At 35.7% G+C, this 18000-nt stretch overlaps 2 protein-coding genes across 20 annotated transcripts in view; one reads left to right on the forward strand and one right to left on the reverse strand.

Moving 5' to 3' along the window:
- Window positions 1-4457, forward strand: part of PLN (phospholamban) — a 54240-nt gene extending 49783 nt beyond the window's left edge. For both annotated transcript variants that reach the window (XM_054686219.1, XM_063813392.1), the window contains exon 2: window positions 2528-4457. In XM_054686219.1, coding sequence (XP_054542194.1) covers window positions 2625-2783 — 159 coding nt within the window. In that variant the 5' untranslated portion in view covers window positions 2528-2624 and the 3' untranslated portion in view covers window positions 2784-4457. The remainder of the gene's footprint in view (window positions 1-2527) is intronic.
- Window positions 1-18000, reverse strand: part of CEP85L (centrosomal protein 85 like) — a 245024-nt gene that overhangs the window by 90983 nt on the left and 136041 nt on the right. For 17 of the 18 annotated variants that reach the window (XM_024357387.3, XM_024357393.3, XM_024357383.3 and 14 more), the window contains one exon: window positions 9237-10024. In XM_024357387.3, the coding sequence (XP_024213155.1) occupies window positions 9237-10024 (788 nt within the window). Of the gene's footprint in view, window positions 1-9236; window positions 10025-11825; window positions 12030-18000 lie in introns of those variants that run through there. The other variant, XM_024357390.3, reaches the window with a different exon arrangement.

Below are 18000 nucleotides of genomic sequence, written 5' to 3' on the forward strand. Positions count from 1 at the left end.
CAACCTAAATAACAGCCTTTATCCACCTGTTTAGACAATGAAGAATATATGCTAGAAAAATAAAGGTTGTTAATAACTCTTTAAGGAAAGAAAATTTGATAGAAGTTGAGTGTTTGGAACTCCTTGCTACAGACCAATATTATGAAGGGGGACAGAGTCTCAAGCCAAAAATGCCCAGTCTACTATATAATTCAGAATATAATAGACCCAAGTTGAACACTACAGAATCTAAACACCATAAACCATATGGTTTCTTTGTCAAAGTAAATGCCGGGTTCTAACTAGTCATGCCTGATACTTACCTTCCCCTTTGCCATTCTTTCAGCACTTCCTTCTGCTCCCTTCAGCACTTTCCTCTCTCAGGAGTGGGCTAACAGGTTGAGATGGGCTTTTATGGGATGTATAAAAGGACTTAGGAGAAAATAAAATCTGACACCTGGGGTAAGGTAGTAATATGTTGATTAACAATAATATATCAACAAATGTTAACAGTCACTATGTCTGGCAGTTAATTATTGACTTTTTTTCTCCGTTTTTCATTTTTCTTATTTCAAAATTGACACAGAAGTATACTGATTGAAAACAAAATGTCCCCAAGTGTTAATAACGATTATCTCTGGACAGTTAATACAGTTAATTTTCAGTCTATATATAATTTTTCTGTAATGACATGTAAATTCTTATTTTATTAATCATCAAAGTATAGGCCCCACAGGCAGCAATAGCTTGTGGGATCTCTGAAAGAAGGCATGATGGAAACTACTACTATTAAGTAGAAGTCTGTAAATAGGATATGTCTGTGGTAGTGAGATAATAATAATTACTATGTGTTCCAAGCTTGACAGTCTTCAGTACTTAACATCAAATCTTATTAAAATGTTACTTAAGATAACATTCTATAAAACTATAAAATCATAAAAAGGAATAACAATTTGAATCTATATTTTTGGTAAAACACTTCCCATTTAACACTATTTTATTTTAGATTAAAATTAAGACCCAGGGAACAATTTGTTGTATGCATTTCCTTTTTATGAGATTGGCTCTGGAGCTATTAATACAGTGACTGATCAAACCAATTACATCTACAGAGTAACAGATTTAAAGAAACTATATGTTAGAACTTTTACCCAAAAGAATAACCCAAAACAAGCTGTACATTTTGTTATAACATTTAAGTATGTGTGGGGCTTGCATATTCTCCCCACATCTGTGGGACTCTGGTTTCCTCCCATATCCCAAAACAGTGCACATTAGGTTCACTGGCATGTTTAAGTTGTCCTGGGTTGAGTGTGAGTGTGTACATGAGTGTATCCTGTGATGGAGTGGCCTCCTATCCAAGGTGGGTTCCTCCCTCCTTGAGCTGCTGGGATTGGCTCCAGCCACCAGCACCCCAAACCAGAATAAGAGGGTTGAAAAATGAATGAATGGATGAATACAAATTATTATCGAATAAAAATTGGTAAAGTCTAGGGTGATCATACAAATGCATGACAATAAACGCTATGGCACAAAAGCACTCAGAGATCCCACCGTATTTGAACTGTTTTTGATCTGCATGGAGCTGGATGTGCTCCTGACAATTTTCATTTCTCAAACATGATTCCATGTTTTTAATTGACCACTACAACCACTGTTACTCACTGATTCACCAAATACTGGGTAATTATCTTTGTTGGCTTTTTTTTTTTTTTTTCCTGGGACAGAGTTTTGCTCTGTCACCCAGGCTGGAGTACAGTGGCATGATCTGGGCTCAATGCAACCCCTGCCTCCTGGGCTCCAGCGATCCTCCCGAGTAGCTAGGATTACAGGCACATGCCACCAGCCTAGCTAATTTTTATATTTTTAGTAGAGACAGGGTTTCACCATGTTGGCCAGGCTGGTCTCAAACTCCTGACCTCAGGGGAACTGCCCGCCTTGGCCTCCCAAAGTGCTGGGATTACAGGCATGAGCCACTGCACCTGGCCTATCTGGTTTTTATTAATCTTTCTTAAATGTATACATAGTTCATATTTCTCTCAACGTTTAATATTAGAAGTGTTTGGGGTCTTTATTGAGAAGTTTGGTGATGTTTTTGTGACCAGAAATATGCTATAGGAACTTAACTCTTGTTTACATCAATCAGCCTAGGGTAAAAATGGTTTTGTTATATGTTGTTTTGCGTAAAGTCATGGTTTCCAGGAACTTATGGATGACACTGAGGATTACTCCAATACTTGTAGTAAACTTGGGAGAAAAAGGCAAGGACTAAAGTTACTACTCCTAACACAAATGAGACGGTCATGGTGTGCCCCATCAAAAAAGGAGAGAAAGAGAGACAGACACATAGAAACATGTGCACATAGACACACACACACACACACACAGAGAGAGAGAGAGAGAGAGAGAGAGGGAGAGAGACTATAGAAACATGATGTTATAAATAACAATAGTGCTGAGGAAGATGAATTAGTGTAAAATTGTATTTTTTGTTCTGAGGATAGGTTACATATATGATTCTAATCCATTTATTATTTTTACATTCCAGGCTACCTAAAAGAAGACAGTTATCTCATATTTGGCTGCCAGCTTTTTATCTTTCTCTTGACCACTTAAAACTTCAGACTTCCTCTCCTGCTGGTATCATGGAGAAAGTCCAACACCTCACTCGCTCAGCTATAAGAAGAGCCTCAACCATTGAAATGCCTCAACAAGCACGTCAAAAGCTACAGAATCTATTTATCAATTTCTGTCTCATCTTAATATGTCTCTTGCTGATCTGTATCATCGTGATGCTTCTCTGAAGTTCTGCTACAACCTCTAGATCTGCAGCTTGCCACATCAGCTTAAAATCTGTCATCCCATGCAGACAGGAAAACAATATTGTATAACAGACCACTTCCTGAGTAGAAGAGTTTCTTTGTGAAAAGGTCAAGATTAAGACTAAAACTTATTGTTACCATATGTATTCATCTGTTGGAGCTTGTAAACATGAAAAGGGCTTTATTTTCAAAAATTAACTTCAAAATAAGTGTATAAAATGCAACTGTTGATTTCCTCAACATGGCTCACAAATTTCTATCCCAAATCTTTTCTGAAGATGAAGAGTTTAGTTTTAAAACTGCACTGCCAACAAGTTCACTTCATATATAAAGCATTATTTTTACTCTTTTGAGGTGAATATAATTTATATTACAATGTAAAAGCTTCTTTAATACTAAGTATTTTTCAGGTCTTCACCAAGTATCAAAATAATAACACAAATGAAGTGTCATTATTCAAAATAGTCCACTGACTCCTCACATCTGTTATCTTATTATAAAGAACTATTTGTAGTAACTATCAGAATCTACATTCTAAAACAGAAATTGTATTTTTTCTATGCCACATTAACATCTTTTAAAGTTGATGAGAATCAAGTATGGAAAAGTAAGGCCATACTCTTACATAATAAAATTCCTTTTAAGTAATTTTTTCAAAGAATCACAGAATTCTAGTACATGTAGGTAAATCATAAATCTGTTCTAAGACATATGATCAACAGATGAGAACTGGTGGTTAATATGTGACAGTGAGATTAGTCATATCACTAATATACTAACAGAACAGAATCTAATCTTCATTTAAGGCACTGTAGTGAATTATCTGAGCTAGAGTTATGGTACCTAGCTTACCATACTATATCTTTGGAATCATGAAACCTTAAGACTTCAGAATGATTTTACAGGTTGTCTTCCATTCCAACCTAACATCCAATGCAGGCAAGGAAAATAAAAGATTTCCAGTGACAGAAAAATATATTATCTCAAGTATTTTTAAAAAATATATGAATTCTCTCTCCAAATATTAACTAATTATTAGATTATATTTTGAAATGAACTTGTTGGCCCATCTATTACATCTACAGCTGACCCTTGAACATGGGGGTTAGGGGAGCTGACAATTCGTGGGTCCGCAAAATCTTAACTACCTAATAGCCTACTATTGACCATAAACCTTACTGATAACATAAACAGTAAATTAACACATATTTTGCATGTTATATGTATTATACACTATATTCCTACAATAAAGTAAGCTAGAGAAAATGTTATTTAGAAAATCATAAGAAAGAGAAAATATATTTACTATTCATTAAATGGAAGTGGGTCAACATAAAAGTCTTCATTCTCATTGTCTTCACATTGAGTAGGCAGAGGAGGAGAAAGATGGGGAGGAAGAGAAGGCGTTGGTCTTGCAGTCTTGTCTTAGGGGTGTGGGGAGTGGGGGAAAAGAATATTCATGTATAAGTGGACCCTTGCAATTCAAGCCCTCGTTGTTCAAGGGTCAACTGTAATAGGATATAGCTATTTTTCTTCCTCTATCAACCAAATGCTAAGCATCTATTTTGTAGTCCACTCTACTGAGCTAAATTATAGATCCAGCTATGCTATTTATAATTATTTTCTTGATGAATAAATTTTCAATTTCTCCTCTGACCATTTCAGAACATCTTCCAATAACTCATAAAACAACTGAAGTAAAATTTAGTGCTGGAAAATATATTCACCAAACTTTGGTAATTTAAGTTGACTAAAGTTTAAAATTAAGTCTAAAATAGTTTACACCTATACTGCATAATCCAACAATTTTAATTTCAGTTGAAGACATGTTACTAATATAACTATTATTAAAAGAGTAGAGGATGTGTAATTAACCATATCTTCTAAAACATGGTTACTAAAAGAATATGTAACATCAATATTGACCTTGGTTTCTTACACAAGTGTTGCTAACTCAATAGTGAAGGAGACACTATTAAATTTTCTGAACCCATGAGAGATACTAGAGATGGGAAGTGGAAAGTGTTTGGTTCAGGGATATCTGAAGAACAGAAGGGCAGAGATTTCTTAAGTGACGCCTCATCTACAAGCTGGAAATTCCTAAAAACAAGTAGAAAGCTTATAAACAACAGGTGATACACTCACCTCACTGGTTTTAGTAAATTACCAATACAGAAAGTATCCCTAGTCTTAAAAACAAGTGGAAAATTTGAACTGATTAGTCATATTCCTTTGATTACACTGTTTGTTACAATATTTTTCTCAGTAAACAGAAATAACTAATTTTTTTGTTCTTCATTCTTTGATAGAAATTAAAATCTTATTCTGTGAGGATTACAGAATACTATAACTCAAATTATAAAGTAGAATAAACTCTTTAAATAATTATTCTTCATCATAAAGTGTAAAGAATAAGATATGAGAAAACAATTTATTTTTAAAATTTAATATACTAAATGCTCAAATGTGTTCTACTATAGAATAAGTTCTTATCTTAATTTACAGGGCACTAAAAACAATTTTAAAATGCTTAATGTTGCCTTTTATATTTTAATTGGTTAAGAATATATATTTGTTTAATGCAAATCAGAATCACTATATTAAAATGAATGTTCTTGAAAACTCAGTGGGGCTGCTCTATAATACACTTACAATTGATACTAACGATAAAACATTCTAATTATAGTTTTAATTTTATAGGGTTTTTTTTGGTGACTTTCCCCAAATAAAACAAAATCAAGATGCCCAAGTCCAGACACACAAGAGGGCAGACGTATATAAGATAACAAATTGCTACTACATAGTGATTATTTATCTTTTGATTATTTTTTAGTCTTCTGGCAAAGTAGGACTATAATAAATTTTCAGAAAAGATCTGCTCTTCTGCTAAGTAACAGCACACTTCAAAATGTCCAGAAATTTTATGCTAATATTACATAGAAAACTTGACAGATGAAAAAAGTGAAACACATTACTAATTTTATTCATTAAAACAGGTATATAAAAGTCCTCTTTAATTACCTAATGAATGTGTCATATCCTAATATAGGGAGTGTCATAGTGTTCACATCTTTGAATATATAAATTATTTCAAACAGTTAAAAAATTAAAGCCAGAACAGGGTACAAAAATAAGAATAAAAATAAGAAAACTTTCTTTTCACAGGACATAACAGAATACTTTAAACACTCTCAAGTTATAAATAAAACTTTTTCATTATTATTTCATGTTAGACAAAAAACAAGTCATTTTACTTTAACTCATTTTATCAATTTTTTTTTTTAAATCAAGAGACAGGGTGTTACTCTGTCATGCAGGCTGGAACGCAGTCACATGATCATTGCACACTGCAGCCTTGAACTCTTGGGGTGCAAAGGATTCTCCAACCTTGGTTCCCAAGTAGCTGGCACTACAGGGGCACATCACCATATATGGCTAATTCTTTTTATTTTTTGTAGAGATGGGGTCTCATTGGCCAGGCTGGTCCCAAACTCCTATCCTCAAGCTATCCACCCCCCATCAGCCTCCCAAAGTGTTGGGATTACAGGGGTGAGCTACCATGCTTGGTCCAAATTTTTTGTTTATACAAGGGAAAATCTCCAGTAAAATATGTATAGGTGCCAATACCATAACTGTTCAAACACCCTTGTGACTAAATAGGCACAAAATTTCATCTTTTTAATGACTGCCACCTGAAGTTCAGAAACATCCTAGGGAAAAAAGGATAAACAACTTCATCAATAAAGAGGCTACTATTATTTCACTACTGTCTGGGAGATCCATCGTGGGCTTACAGGAATCCAAATGGATACTGCCGTTACGTGTAGAAGTGTTTATCCTCCATCCCTTCCACCCTACCTTCCCCAAGAAAAGGAACTCAAGGGGGCCATGGAAAGGGAAGGAGTCTTCCCAAAAAGACCAGACTGTTTTTCCTCCTCTGTCATAGTCCCTATAGAGTCAGGCAGCTTAGGGGTTGCAGGGGGTGGGTAGCATAAGTGTGATGTACTACCGAGGAAAGAGTCAAAGACTAGCAGTAGGCATTACACATGGAGCCTTCTGTCATAAACCATCTGAGGGCATAATGGCTTCTTTTCATTCACAAAGGAAAATGATTCAGAGTACTACACTCCTGCACTCTTGATGATTTAGCAGAAAACCATGGAAATCCAGGAACAACACACACATAAGAATGTGTGGCTGGCTCAATAATTATTCTGGACTAAGTCCTAGGAAGAGCAAACCTTCAATGTTACAAATTAACCTGGGGAGTGGGGAGCTGTGAGGATCAAATGAGATAAAATACTGTGAAAGCTACAGAATTCTATAACATATAAATCTAAGGTTTTATTAGATTATGACTTTCAGCCAAATTCCTTTTCTTAGTTGTAAAAATATTGTTTTTTCATGGTGAGTGTTTAGGAGTTGTGCTTGCAAATCACAATTTATCAGATGGCCTGGTCCTTATTAAGGTTCTTCTCTTTATGTAAAAATTAGACTAAAAGAAAATCAGTGTTTCTATGATTTTTATCTTTTTTCCTTTTTAGAGACGGGGTCTGGCCATGTTGCCCAGGCTAGTCTCAAACTCCTGGACTCAGGCAATTCTCCTGCCTAGGCCTCCCAAATTGCTGGGATTACAGGCGTGCGCTACAGTGCCTGGCCAGAAGTCAATGTTTCAAAGAGGCTTTTAAGAAACAACTATGATGAAAGCTTTTAAAATAAAGATAATACTACTTGGAGGCTCCAAGAAGGTATTTAACAACTTTTTTCTGTAGTTTTCTAAGGAGGAAATTAGAAGGGAAGCAGTCATTTAATGATTACAACTTAGTTTGTCTAGTTTTCTTTATCTGAATTCATCTTTCTACTCCAAAACTTAAAAGCGCTATAAAGAGACCATCCCAAATAAAGTTAATCAAGAAGTAGGGCTTTCCAGGGTATATGCAAATTTTGCTCTTTAGTTGCCTTCTCTCTCTACTATGCACTAGAAAGAAGATTTAAAAACAAATTTATCTCAACAGTGTGTCCCCAACCTCCCTACCCTCCTCTGCACTGCTTTGAGGCTAAGAAAAACACCTTGTTTAAACCAGAGATTTGTCCAAGCAGAATAAAAAGCATGAATCAATATTTACTCCTTGAAATTTGCCCAATTATCTCTATCACACCTACTCTAGCTTGGAATAGCATACTCAGCCCCACTGGACAGCTCCAATTCTGTGTAAAGACACCAGCTGGAGAAACAACTGCCTGATCTCTGTTTTCCTATTAATGACAAACATTTGAAAACTAAAACTTGACAGCATTTGAAAAATTAGGTTTCCTATTTTTCATCACTTGAATGGATAAATCACAAATTTCTAATTCAATCATAATGATTCTTCTGTTTTGATTGTGCTGTTTAAATACATAATCAAAATTATAAGAACTGTATCTAAAATAAGAATAAAGGCACATGCGACATGTTAAGGGTTCTCCTATGAATGCAGCATGTTAGGGTTCTATGTTTTGAGATCATACTCATATTTGTGAGGTTCCTGGACAAGTGATTTCCTTATCCTTTCATAGCCTATGTTCATTTATTCTATGTGTTTTTATTAGTAGTAGTAATGAATACCAATTTTACATTTTTACTCTAGGGAAAATTTGCAATTTTTTATAGAATTAATTTGTTTCAGAAAATTCTGATGATAAAAAACAGATGACAGGACTTATATCAGAAAATTAGTTTCCTTGTTAAAACAAGCTACAGAAAATTGTCTTGGAATAGAAACATTCCCAGATTAAGAAATTTACACATTTACATGCTATTCCCTAGACCAACTGGGAGCTGTATACTATTTTTCTTTATATATGATATCATCATAAAGCACTTTCTATAAGCTGATTAATGAATGCCTTGACACATAATTTTTCTTTAAAAAAGTACATCTGATTTATAAACCTAAATACATCATGTATCACCAAAACTTTACAAATGACTGTAGTTCCACCTTCTCATTGTACAGATAAAGAAACTGAGGCCCAGAGAAATTAAGTGAAAAAGTCATCCACATTCTAAATCTAACAGAACCAGACACAAAATCTAAGACCTTGTATAGCCAAGTTGATGCTCTTTCTATTATACCTATGCTAGCTTTTTTGTTTCTGTTTCCAAGTTTATTTAGATTGAGTATGTTTTGCTTTATTTTTATGCCCATTTAACAAACGAAAAGGAAAGAACAAGCTAGGTACAAGGTTTTCAGATTTTCATGTTAATTAGTCTCAAATGCTTTGCAAGTTTATCAACAACACTTTTCGGTTTGTAACATTTCTGCCTATTAACTTGCAAGGAAAAGGAAATGCAAAACAATCTGTGGACACTTGTTATAGGCTTACTGCAAGTGTGCTACTGTACTCATAACATCCACTGGAGGGAAGCAAACACTAGATTTTGCACCTTACCTGCATTGGTGTTTCACTTCCTTGTCGAAAGTCTTCAATTTGCTGCTGTTGCCAAGGAGCTAAACTGTAAGAATCCTCTGTATTTCTACCTTCCAAAGGATTTGTCCGCAGCTGCTCTGTAAGCCACATCTGAGTCCTTACGGAAGGCTGAATGGGAACTCCACCTACTGCCTGTTGACCAAGCATTAAATATTTTGGAGGTTCAAAAGCCTCTGAGCTTGTCATAATGGGCTTGCTTTCAGGTAAGGCACTATATGTCATGTCTACAGTCTGTCTCCTAAGAGTAGAGGAAGAGGCTCTAAAGTCCTCCTTGCTACAGCTCTCAAATTTATACTTGCAGTCCAGAGTTGATGACCGTTTTTTATTTATTTCCTTGTCCTCTAACTTAAGCATCTCCATACTATCATGTAAACAGCTAGGCCCAATTGTCCTCAGTTGTGATGTTAAAGCCTTAGCCTTCCCTATCTTCTCCAAACCATTCCTTGACTCTTCTCTGCATACAGTGCCACCCTGGCCACAGTTATCCGGGGCAGTGAGTTTGGATAAAGATGACCATTTCCGAAGTGGCCGGAAGTCCTTCATGTCTAGTGAAGAGTCCTGCTCCCCCCTACTGTGGTTTCCCAATGTTTGCATGAGGCTTGTACTCCATTTTGAGCCATCTGGTGTCAATGATTCCCTAAGTTTGGAAATTGAAGCGCTGGAATTAGACGGCATCACATGGGCAGTAGGAAGAGTAATCAATGATTGACTAGGCTTAAAAGATAATGTGCCACTTGAAGTTGAATGATCTGGAAAGAAAAAAGATGGTCAAATTAGTTACAATTAACAGACAGAAGAGAATGAGGTAAAATGCAATATGCCAAAAGAAAAATCTGAACATGGTTTCATAGCACAAGCTTTTTTTTTTTTTTTTTTTTTTTTTGAGACGGAGTTTTAGCTTGTCGCCTAGGCTGGAGTGCAGTGGCAAGATCTCGGCTCACTGCAATCTCTGCCTCCTGGGTTCAAGTGACTCTCCTGCCTCAGCCTCCCGAGTAGCAGGGATTCCAGGCGCCCGCCAGCATGCCCGGCTAACTTTTTGTATTTTTAGTAGAGATGGGGCTTTGCCATGTTGGGCAGGCTGGTCTCGAACTCCTGACTTAAGGTGATCTGCCTGCCTCAGCCTCCCAAAGTGCTGGGATTACAGGCATGAGCCACTGTGCCCAGCCCAGCACAAGCTTTTCAAAAAGACGTCCTCAAAATGAGTAAATTATTATTATCCTTTTATCTGAAACAAGTCAACATAGTTTCAGATTGGATTTTCTAAATATGGATACGTAATAGAGTATATGGCCTTTCACCATCTACTGTACTTACAGGTGAAAAGTGATTTAAAATAGGTTTATATTTACCCTAATTAAAGTATTGTACCTTTAAAAGGAAAAATCCAACTCCTTACTGAGAGGTGTTATTCATAATCCAGCAATGAAGTCTCAGACACAACTTTGTCAGAAAAATGGTATTTTTCAGTGTCTTTCCTGAACTGTGAAAATCTATGCCAGATCTGAACATTTTAGAACCTCCCCAAACTCTAATTCAAATGAGAAATATGAGTAAAGGTGCTCCTGCAATAATGAAAAATAGTCCCAAAGGGTTCACTTCCAGTCTCATTTAATGGCATATATATATGTGTGTACATATATGTATGAATATATATGTATGTGTATGTGTGTGTGTATATATATATATATATATCCATATTCACCCCAAGCTAGAACCTTAGAGTCTACTTTTATTCCTTTCTCTCTATATTTATTAAATCCCCAAGTTGTACATTTTTACCTCCAAAATAGTTGAGTTTCTATTACTTTAGGTCAGGCCCTCACATCATACTCTTCTATACAAATGAATAGTTTTAGCAGACTAAATGAAAGGCTGAAAGATAAATAAGGGCTTAAATACTCAATAAATTTACCATCAAGTGCCATGTTATCATCATATATATCAAATTAAAACCAAAGACTATAATTTTGTAATCAAGGGATATCTAGAAAGGGGGTAGCAATTTAAATTGGTGTGTGGGGAGGAAGTAAGCGATGGAGACCTTTGCAATTTATTCTGTATCTCCCCACACTGTTTGACTCTTATACCAGAAGATACTTATTACTTGTATTCTCTTACATTGTCTTATGGAAAAAGTTATGTTGATAAAGTTGTAAGAAAATTCAGATTAAAACGAGCCAGGTAGACTATTCAAAAAATAAAATTCCAGTGGGTCTTTGCACAGAATGTGTTAACTTGGACATGAAAAGGGAAAAATATTACAAATGAAGGAATATAAACAGAAGTATTGGAGTGGATAGTTATCATATTCAAGACTGCCTATCAGCTTCTGAAGAAACTTCCTGCATTTAGGAAAATTCTCACATTACTGACTCCAACCCTCCCAAAATATATTTCAGACCTCAAAATCCCAGTACACCCTGAAACTATGATGCAGACATTCAGAGGCAGCAGCACAAGATTGCAGTTTTGGAAGTAAGTCACATGATAAAATGGACTCGGTGTGGAGCTACCATTTTTGGGTGATACAGGCAACAGCAGAGGCATTACCTTTCCACAACAGCAGTGACAGACGTGGCCCCGTAGTGGCTGCAGATTCAAAATTCCTATCCCAGAACTGGCAGCAGCTAGACAGCTTAGTGGCGGAAGACTGACAGTTCTCATATATGATTTGAGGCATATTACTTGGAAGCTTAACCTTAAGCCTGGCTCTCCAGCCTTCCTAAAAATTCTGTGAAGCACCAAATATCCTTAAGTAAATTTCCTATGTGCTCAACCAGCCAGTAAACAACTTCTGCTGACTGAAAACACTGAATCGTCCAATCATGAAGCCAAAAGAATGTGGCTGTATAACAAGAAAAATAAATCCATGTATCTACAGTATGGAGTTAAAGTGCCAAGAAAAGTTGTCAAGGTAACTCTTGATAGGTAAAGGTGAAGCAGAATTATATACATCTTCAAACGCTCTGCTAAGTAAAGAGCCTGGCCTTCATTCAGCATGAAATGTGGTATCACTGAGCTTCCAAACAAAGGAGTGAATGATATGATCAAAAAAATTGTACTTAAGATGACTGATTATTCTGACAGCAGAGTTGCCAATGGATTAAAGCAAAACAACTGGCAAACACAGTGATTAACAGACTATTCTGGTAATCAGGAGAACAAGAAAATAAAGGGGAATATGCTACTGAGGGTTGGTTCTAAATAGAAACAGGACAGACGTCCCCAAAAGTTTATGGAATATTTGTATTCACATATTATAGCATTATATATTTTACATATATTTGTATTAATATTACTAAAGGAGTAGTTATACTAAAATCATCATAGCCTCTAAAAGATATCTTTAAATTAAAAAAATAAAAAATTAGTCTTGTATCAAGTTGCAGGTAAAAATATAGACCAAAGGTTAAGTATAACAGTTTTAATTTCAAAACTATATATATAGAGTAAAATATAGGGCTGGGGGCAGTGGCTCACACCTGTAATTCCAGCAATTTGGGAGGCCAAGGCAGGCGGATTACTTGAGGTCAGGAGTTCAAGACCACCTTCACCAACAATAATGAAACTCCATCTCTACTAAAAATACAAAACTTAGCCAGGTGTGGTGGCAGGCGCCTGTAATCCCAGCTACACAAGAGGCTGTGGCAGGAGAATGGCTTGAACCTGTGAGGCGGAGGCTGCAGTAAGCAGAGATTGTGCCACTGTACTCCAGCCTGGGTGACAAAGCTAGACTCTGTCTCAAAAAAAAAGGAGTAAAATATACAGCCTTTTCATGGCACATGTATACATATGTAACAAACCTGCACATTGTGCATATGTACCCTAGAACTTAAAGTATAATAAAAATATATATTCAAAAAAATAAATAAATAAAAATAAAAAAATAAAAAACATACAGCCTTTTTAGATTCAAATTCTGGCTCTATCACTCAGTAGTTATGCGTGCTCAAACATGTTATTTAATAGTTAGTTACCTCCTCCATACAATGGAGATGACAACAGTGAGAATTAAATCAAAACACATAAAATACACAGAAGAATTCCTGGCAGAAAGCGAAATGTTAGTTATTATGATGTCATTAAAAAGCTACAAGTAAATATTAATTTCAATGTAACAGACAAAGGCTAAATACCCATACATATAAAGAGCTTCAACAAATCAACAAAAAAACACCTAGCAACTCAATTTTAAAATAGGCCAAAAAAATTCAATAAGTAAATAAACAAGAAACACAACTAGAGAATATATATTTTTAAAAAATCCTCAAACTCACTAATAGTAAAGATACATTCTCTATCATATTCAGAAAACTATTAAAGGCTGCAAATATACTACAGTAATGGGAACACAAACTGTTGTAGTCTTTGAAAGAAGGGAGGCAATTTGTACATATCACTGTTTAAAATATGAATACACATATGTGAACATACATATCTAGATATGTAGATACGTGCATATCTATATATAAATACATATACATTCATTAGCAGAGAAAAGATCCGAAAGAATACACACAAAACTTAATAAACAAAGGTAACCTCTACATAGTGGAAAGGGGGCAAAAGGAGAAAAATACTTCCACATTTTACTTTATACAATGTCTTATTTTAATTGCTTCCAAGGAATATAACTTGACCATATGGTCAAACTTCTGCAAAGGTATTTTGTTGTTCTGTGACCTCAAAGAGTTTAAAATACTTCTAAAGTATGAATAATAAATAGGTAATTGTCTCACTTTCCATATCACAGCAGAATCCTCTAAGACCCAGTTTGGCTGCTTCTTGTATCCAGTAATGTGCTACTTTCCAATCTGCCTTTACTAACTCAGTACTTTCCAAATGCAAAGAAAAATCAGCAATGAGTGAAAAATCAATTTCACATCAGACTAGTGTTTATTCCCTAAATCTGAAAGCAGCTGATATATGCTGTCCATAGACTATGATACTGAATATAGAATTTATTCCTAAAATTCCCTTATTACAAATTCTCAAATCTTGGCATAAAAAAAGTTGCCTGAGAGCTGGTGCCCTACTCCAAGAGATTATGATCCAGTAAGAGTAGAGAAGGGCCTAGGAAATACCACTTCTAAATAAGTGATTTTGCTGCTTCATTTACTATAACATCATTCCATATGGGTCTGATTCCAGTTCTGAAGGCTTTAAGCTTAAATATCCCAAGTTCAACCATAACCAGTATCTGAGTTCTAGTGTAAAATCTGATTAACTGTGACATTCAGAATTCATTACTGTCAAAACTAAGGATCAAAGCTTAGTCTACTGACATACATATGCACACACACACACGCACACACAACATATGAATAAATGAAAAAAGAATTATTTGAAAGAATTAAATATTTAGTATTTATAAGAGAATTAAATATAAGAATTAAAATTTTTAAATTAAATATTTAAGAATATATGAACAAAGAATATTTTCCCCCAGTATGAATATCTAGGTGGGAAAAGGGTCATTATTATACCTTAGAAATGAGTCTAGAAAATGTTAACTTTAACAATTTCAACACTTAAAAATGTTATTTTACCCTGAGGAAACACAGTTAATTAGAGGTAGATATAATGCAATTCCTAATGTGCTTGATTAGGCTACCTAATTGTAGCCACAAATCCCAAATGCAAGTTATTACTATCTATCCCACATCTAAGTCACAACAGTGATATCTGAAACCAACAGAGGGTAGTCCTTTTAAAAACAAGAATGTGGCTTATAGCATTGACAGTAGGCGTAGATGAGCTAATGGTTTCAGACAGATTTAAGTTTTAAAGGCCAGAATATAAGAAAGGGACGCTGATATAGCCTGATAATGCAAGTGACTTGTATTTAAGACAACATATTTCTCAATTCCAAACAAAATCCCAATCTTCTGTTTCGCTATCATGTTATTCTCATCTGGTATTAAATGAAAACATTGATTCTATCTTCTCTTATATACAGGGATGGTATCTCTCTCTCTCTCTCCCTCTCTCTGCTCTATCCTTCTGATAGTAATAAGGAATTAAATGCAAAAAAAGACCACTCCCACCCTCCAGATCTATATTAAACAATAAATCATGAGTCTTCACAGTTTAAAAAATAATCAGTAAACTATATAACCCTGTATCAAAACACTGATTTAAAATAACATTTTCATACTCATCAGTCAACATAAAATATTATAACAAATATTTTATTTTTTAAATAAAATTGTTAACCCTAACCACAAAGGCAATAATTTTGTTTTGTTTTGTTTTCTTGGAGACAGTTTTGCTCTTGTTGCCCAGGCTGGAGTGCAAGGGAACAATCTCAGCTCACCACAACCTCTGCCTCCCAGGTTCAAGCGATTCTCCTGCCTCAGCCTCCTGAGTAGCTGGGATTACAGGCATGCACCACCACACCTGGCTAACTTTGTATTTTTAGTAGAGACGGGGTTTCTCCATGTTGGTCAGGCTGGTCTCAAACTCCCAACCTCATGTGATCTGCCCGCCTTGCCCTCCCAAAGTGCTGGGATTACAGGCGGAAGCCACCACTCCTGGCCCAGGTTATAATTTTTATACAACACAATGAGTTTTTTTTCCCTTCCTGCTAATGCCATGATCATATCATGTTACATAGGAAAAAAAAAAACATGTTATGCCACATGTAACCCATTCTTTAAAAAAAAAAAAAAAAAAAAGGTGTATTCCTAGCACTTTGGGAAGCCAAAGTTGCCAGGTGACGAGGTCAAGATATCAAGACCATCCTGGCCAACATCGTGAAACCCTGTCTCTACTTAGAAAAAAACAAAAAACAAACACAAAAAAATTAGCAGGGTGTCCTGGTGGGCGCCTGTAGTCCCAGCTACTTGGGAGGCTGAGGCAGGAGATTTACTTGAACCCGGGAGGCGGAGGTTGCAGTGAGCCGAGATTGCGCCATTGCACTCCAGTCTGGAGACAGAGCGAGACTCTGTCTCAAATAAATAAACAAACAAATAAATACATATTTCAAAGTATTCTCTATATTTTTAGGTAAATATATTTTAATATTCTAAACCACACACTGCTAGGAGTGGGGCTATATAAAGTAATTCATCTAAAGAGTCTCCTAGGAATGTATTATGTACAAGGCATTATGCTAGGTAGAAAAGACAATACAAACATATTAATCTCAATAAAAATATGAGGCCGGGTGCGGTGGCTCACGCCTGTAATCCCAGCAATTTGGGAGGCCGAGGCGGGCAGATCACCTGAGGTCAGGAGTTAGAGACCAGCCTGGCTAACATGGTAAAACCCATTTCTACTAAAAATACAAAAAATTAGCCGGGCGCAGTGGTGCACGCCTGTAATACCAGCTACTCGGGAGGCTGAGGCAGGAGAATCACTTGAACCCAGGAGGCAGAGGTTGCAGTGAGCTAAGACTGTGCCACTGCACTCCAGCTTGGGTAACAAGAGTGATACTCCGTCTCCAAAAAAATTAACAATAATAATATGAATCAGGCCTTCCCCTAAGGGCTTACATTTCACAGCTGCAGAGCAGGACTAAAGCTCATGAAGAAACTGCAAAACATCAGACAATGAGAAGTGGTGAGCCATGGAGAAAGGGCAAACTATTAATAAAACAACTATCAATGATAGCCAACTTCTCAACAGCAATAATGGAATCCAGAACACAATGGACTAATATCTTCAAAGGGTTGGGTAAATAACTGACATCCAAAAATTGTTTTTGCAGGGAAACTAAACTGTCTTTCCAGATAGAAAAATATATTTTCAGCTAAGCAAAAACAGAATTTGGAGACTCACTGAAAGAACTGCTAAAGTTCCTTGAGTTTATTTCAGAATAATGAATAATGAATTCTGAGTTGAAAAAAGGAAGAGCAAAGAGACAAATGGTAAACTTGTGATTAAATCTAAAAAACAGTAACAATGCATACAACAATAAAAACAATATCTAACATGTGGTTAAAAGTAAAAATATATATACATAGCAACCATGACATATAACTCACAACAGGGGTGAGTGGTATTCCAACATTTTATAGTCCTCATATTTACCAGTAGAGAATAAAGATTCTGATTACCATTATAGATGGATGGGTATATATTATACCATTATAGATGGGTATATATTATAATTTCTATATTAAAAACCAGAAGATACATAGAGATGGTGTGACTGGATAGCCACAGACAAAAGAATAAAGTTAGACCCCTATTTCATAGCACCCATGAATATTAATTCAAATGAATCAATAGGCCTAAATGTAACAGCTAAAACTATAAAACTCTTAGAAGAAACTAAATAAAATTCATAAAAGAAATCTTCATGACCTTGTACACTGTCTCTTAGCAACCATTAATAACAAACTAAGAAATTTATTCTTATATGCTTATATAAAGCAAGATGAAAAGCTGGTGTTAAGGACAATAAGTTCTTCTTCAAAGCTCCCTTGGTCTCTTGCTTTGTACACAGCCCTTCCTGCTCAATCTGTAATGAGCATGTGTTCCTCAGCTTAATCTGTAACTAGCAAACCTCTTACTCTGTAAACAACTCTTTGTCAGCCCGGACATGTCCAGACATGCCTTGAACTTGTTCTGTAGGCAACTCTTCCCACCTTAGCAACAATCTCCTCCTCCCCTCCTCTCTTAGCAAACTGCATGTTCACCATAGTTAGAAAAGTTTAAGTCTTAGCCAGTCAGGTTAGTTTAGATGGTTTGGTCCGACCCCAGCCAATGGAGAAATAAC

Source organism: Pan troglodytes, chromosome 5 (assembly GCF_028858775.2).
Source record: "Pan troglodytes isolate AG18354 chromosome 5, NHGRI_mPanTro3-v2.0_pri, whole genome shotgun sequence".
In the NCBI taxonomy this organism is placed as follows: Eukaryota; Metazoa; Chordata; class Mammalia; order Primates; family Hominidae; genus Pan; species Pan troglodytes.